Raw genomic sequence first — 5,424 nt, 5'->3', positions numbered from 1 at the left:
TATTTTTGTTTTTATAAAAACTAATGCACCAGTAGTCCACTAATTTAGTAAAGTCTTCTTTTATTTTTTACAGTTTTTTACAAAAAACAATTCAGCTTTTACAAAAACATATTTTTTTCATTTTTTATAGCATTTTTTTTGTAAAAACTAGAAATTTTTTGTAAAAACTGATTTGTTTTTAACAAAAAGATTTCATTTTTAAACTGAAATAATATTTTCGTTTTTGAAAAATATATTTCTCATTTTTTTCAGTTTTTTTTTAAAACTGGAAAAACAAATTTGTAAAAACTGATTTTTTTTTTTGTAAAAACTGAAAAAATATATTCGTTTTTTTAACAAAATATTTTTGTTTTTCAAAAAGTGGCGCGTTTTTTTTTAGTTAAACTGTTTATTCTGGTCGGGTCAATGTTTGGGGTGGGTTAGTCCGAATAATGGTTAGATACGGGTTAGTCTTTCTAATAGGTTAGATGTTTTAATTCGACCAATAAGAAGTTGCCATGTGGAGTTTAAATAATAATTATTTTTAATTCAGCATTGACCTAACGGTCAAAGTACATAAGTGAACCAAAAAGGTGGATGTTGGGGTATTTTTAGCCTAATAAATAGATGAAGGGTATTTTTAAAATTTTTCCAATAGTTTAGGGGCATTTTTAGCCCAATAGTGAACCAATAGTGTATTATATGACATGTTAAAAAACCATATATAACAACTATCCAAACAAGCTGTGATCATTTCTTGAAAAAGGGAGTACTTTTCCTAATTTGGTCTTTACAACTCAAACCATTTTCTCTTACCTTGACTTCTTTTTTGTTTCACGTCAATTCCAGTACCATACAATCAATACAAATTCTCCGTCCCCCACAAATCCTATTTCTACATTCTGATTCTCAAAGCAAAGAATCCCAGTTTCTTTTCTGTTTTGATTGAATGATTTCAAGATCAATTTTTTCCTCCTTTTGTGGTTGTTATACATAATTCTTGAAAAATGGCTTCACAAATTTTCCCGAAGGTGAAGAGTGAATCATCGGAGAGTGGTGGTTCTGAGAGTGGAGCTGATGAAAAAGGTGGAAATAATGATAGTTTTGAATATTTTGGGTGGGTTTATCATTTGGGTGTTAATTCAATTGGACATGAATATTGTCACCTTAGGTTCTTGTATATCCGTGGCAAGTACATGGAAATGTACAACAGAGACCCCCATGAAAATCCTGGCACTGTAAGTATCAAATATATGTTGCTTTTGTTACTTTATTAGTTTCTTGTTCCTGGCACTTAAGTTTGTTGATAATCCAGAAATTTTCGAGGGCCAGTGGTGCACGATTCAAAACTTGGTTGGGTAATGGGCCTGCCCCTTTATCCAACCAAGGGGCAGGGGGGTTTGAATCCGTGATGTGCATCTAACTCCACACACCACGAGCTGCACTCTTACAGCTAGGTGGATAGGAGCAGTTAATCAGAGGCGGACCCAAGATTTGAAGGTCGAGGGTGCACTTTTGCTTTCAACCAAAATATGCTTTGTATACAGGCTTTCATTACTAATATATCAGTATTTTCTAAAAACATATACATGTATTCATGAAAATTTTGCGAACTTTCAGGGTGCCTATGACCCCTCACTTGATAATATATGTCCGCCTCTGAGTAGGTTGTAGTTTGTATCATGTTAGGTGGATTAAAATTAGAACAATAGGGTATGACTTAAATGATGATTAATGAATGGCTATAGAGGGAAGTTTTTGAGTTGTGAGATGAGTCCCTTTTGGATTAGGCGGAATCTCTAAGTGTTTCTTGAGTTGGGTTTGCTTGAAATGGTTGTAGAAAATTTAGTGTATGTGGTAATGCTTGATAAGTGCTTAGGGTTCATTTGGTACGATGGATAAGGGATAATTAATCTCGGAATTAAATTTGAGATGAGTTTATCCACGTTTTGTTGGGATAAAATCGCGGTATAACTAATCCCGATATTAGTTATCCCGAGATTATAGTGTTATTTCTATCCCTATGGAAGGGTGAAATAACAATCCCGGGATAATTAATCCTGGGATAACTTATTTCCCTACCAAACGACTTCTTAGAATCTATTTTAATTTAACAAAGATTCATATGGATGATCAAAGTTGTCATCTTTATATTAAGGAGCACAAGGAATCAAAGTGTACCTTCACGAGTTAGCAGATAGACAAATTAATGTGAAGACAGTGTTAATGCCTGTGGTATCTCAAAAATAGATTTCTTTGGATGCGATTTCATTTGAAATGATTACATTTTGCGGAAGGTGCAAGTGGTACACATACAACAACAACAACAACAGCCCAATGAAATCCCACAAGTGGGGTCTGGAGAGGGTAGTGAGTACGTAGACCTTACCCCTATTCCGGAGGAATAGAGAGGCCGTTTCCGATTGCCAGTAGCACACATAAAGAATAAAATAAGAGAAGGTCACTTGACATAGGTTCTACGTCGATCTTCACATGTATCGGTCCGTAGGTATGAATATTGAAACCGTAGTGATTGAAGGTGTTGAAGAGGGACTAGGTAGACATAGAATCGCATGAAAGAGAGTTATCTTGAAAGACCTCCAATCTTTTGGAATCCATGCAGACTTAGTGAAGAATAGAGCACATGGAAGAAAAAGATCAAATAGGCGATACCAATTAGTGGGGTTAAGGCTTAATCATGTTGGATGGTTATTTTAGGTCCTATATTCACTAGGAGTCTTTTTAGTCATGTTTATACATGGTTGCAGAAAATAAAAGGAACTTCTAGTGTTAAGAGTATCCAAATTTTAAAATATGTTAGTATTTACTTATCGAGATTGGTCTAACGGAGCGACATGGAAAGTGATGATTCACATATCCAATCCCAACTAGCTTAGAATTGAGACATAGTTGTTGTTGCAAATATTTTTGGTGGTAGCATGTGTTCGTCATATCTTTTCGGACATGGAATTATTCATATTTTGATTGAGCCAATTTCGGATTAAAGAGGAATCTGATATATTCAAGTAGTGGCTCAACTGAACCAAACGGTTTCCCTTGCATTGAAGATATCTTGTAGCTTGAATATAACTTGAAAATCAAAAAATTAGTCCAGATCCAATGTTCAAATGAAAAAGAAAGAAAAAGTTCATTTTGTCACATTAGGCAATTGATTGCACGCTTCAAGTAGATTTTCACAAAAAATGGTGTTATTATATGAAGTTTGAATAAATACAATGTATTTATCTGAAACGATTGAAAAGGCAATCTACGAGCATTATCTGAAGAGGTGCCATTTGGAACACCTTCTTGAGGTGCTATACATTAATGTTACTCTTCGGTAAAAAGTGCAGTTGATGTGGGCTTGCCGCTACATAATGTAACTGAAAGTGAAAGGAAGATGAGTAGATTGTTGTTGCTTCACGAAAGCTACTCATATTCCTCATTGTCATAGTTTGGGTTACTTTCATGCAATGTACCTAAAGTCTATTTTGTAGTTCAATGCTAAGACCTTAAATATTGAACCCATAAAATTTAAATCCTGGATCTGCCTTCCGTGTAGCGAACAATTGCTTCATAAAATACAATTATTTTTAGTGTTTAATCACAACACCAGTAAAGGAGTGTTTTAGGGACAGATGTATTTGCTACACAAAAGTCGATGCTGTGACTCATGTTATTATATCCTTGTTGCAGAAACCAATAAGGAGGGGTGTTATAAGTCACACGCTTATGGTGGAGGAGTTAGGCCGTCGAAGAGTTAACCATGGGGTGAGGCTCAGAACGTTGACATCGATTTCTCTGACTCTTCAGCATAATTTGGCCCTTCTTTTAATTGGTTTATCATGTACTGCCAGATAAATTTTCTTTGCAGATATCCAATGATATTTTATTTTTCTTTCGTGCTTTTCTAGGATCTCTATGTGTTGAGGTTTCAAAATCGGTTGGATGAGTCAAAAAGGGGAGAAGTAAGTGGGACATTCTTATGCATTATATATCATTAATAAAGCTGATGCTGCTTATCTTTCTTTTGTTAATAAAAAATTCTTACTACTTAAAGAGATAGAGTCGTTCTAAATTTTGCTTGTCTACATATGCATAGAGTCGTTCTAAATTTTGCTTGTCTACATATGCTGAATATTTCAGGCCTCAACGATTGATTGTAGATGTAGTTGAAGATAGTATTTTCACTCGTGTTCATTATCATCAGGAGGGAGTGAAACAATGATTGTGCTTTTATCTTCTTTTTTCTAACATTTTCCTTGTGTTCTGTTAATACATAACAAAGTAACAAATTTGTCAACCACCCACAGAAAAGTACACATATATTGACATGCTCTCTGGTTCATGTTGTCATCAACTAGGTGTAAGAATCCGTCTCATCCTCAAATTCAGAACTTTTCCGTCAACTCTTCTATGCTATTCCCTGTCAATTATTAATTTCCTCATTGATGGAGTTAGCGAGTTTCATAGGTTATTTTATATTGAGGAGGCTAATACTTGATTGAAAATTTACTGCTGTAAGATTGCTTGTGCTTCGCCCGGTGAGGTCCGAAAATGGATGGAAGCCTTTGATCAAGCAAAACAACAGGTATGACATGATAGGAGTTTTTGACTTGATTTTCTTTTTCTTTTGTTCATCAATATTGTTACATGGTTTCCACATTCAACTTATTGCATTAAAAGGTGCTAGTCCATTCCCCCTTAAGACTTTAATACTCTCCACAGTTCTAAAGTTTTCTGTGTGTAATTGTAATGTTATTTCTTATGCAAGAGAAGACTTGCACTTTGATCCAGTTTGGCTGATTTGACCTTGAACTTGTTAGATCTTTCTTTACTTTCATGTGCCATGCCCCTTGCAAATGTATATCCCTTGAGTTGTAGTGTAGCAAATAAAGAGAAGGAAACCGGAGACAATATATAAAAGGGACAGAAGTTTCTTTTTTCCTCTTTGACCAAATTTTCTTTTTCTACTTTTTGTGCTAGTCAAAGTAGGTCAGTCTTTTCAGGAGGAACTGTATTTTGGTTCATCTACATATGCAAAATACTGAATTTGCGGTTTCTGAGATTAAAGGAAAGATGTGATAATGAAGTATGAAAAACCGAATGAGGAGAAATAGTCGTTTGGTTCCTGCTTAAATGGACGCTTCTTCTGGCAGTTATTTTCTCCTGAAAGCAGGTTATTTTGAATGATATCTGATGCATGAATATAATTTTGATCCCAAACTAACATAACATCATGTTCATGAAAGAATCTGGCCATGTTAGATTTAACTGCTGTTTCTCATACTGTACTATTTCATCGCAGGCAGATTATGAGATTTCAAGAGGTCAGAGTGCAAGAGATAAACTGAAGTTAGAGAGCGAGTATGTTCATACTGTCCTGATGAAAAAGATGATCTCATTTTTACTTGAAGTGCCTCTTACATCCCCCCCCCCCCTCCC

General features: G+C 34.9%; 1 protein-coding gene across 1 annotated transcript in view; it reads left to right on the top strand.

The window, feature by feature from the left end:
- Positions 730–5,424, top strand: part of LOC109234479 (protein ENHANCED DISEASE RESISTANCE 2-like) — a 17,735-nt gene continuing 13,040 nt past the window's right edge. The window contains exons 1-5 of the mRNA XM_019400491.1: positions 730–1,217; positions 3,676–3,750; positions 3,894–3,947; positions 4,505–4,570; positions 5,288–5,346. Coding sequence (XP_019256036.1) covers positions 987–1,217; positions 3,676–3,750; positions 3,894–3,947; positions 4,505–4,570; positions 5,288–5,346 — 485 coding nt within the window. The 5' untranslated portion in view covers positions 730–986. The remainder of the gene's footprint in view (positions 1,218–3,675; positions 3,751–3,893; positions 3,948–4,504; positions 4,571–5,287; positions 5,347–5,424) is intronic.

The sequence above is a fragment of the Nicotiana attenuata genome, chromosome 11 (genome assembly GCF_001879085.1).
Source record: "Nicotiana attenuata strain UT chromosome 11, NIATTr2, whole genome shotgun sequence".
NCBI classification, from domain to species: Eukaryota; Viridiplantae; Streptophyta; class Magnoliopsida; order Solanales; family Solanaceae; genus Nicotiana; species Nicotiana attenuata.
This window is presented reverse-complemented; position numbering and strand designations above follow the sequence as displayed.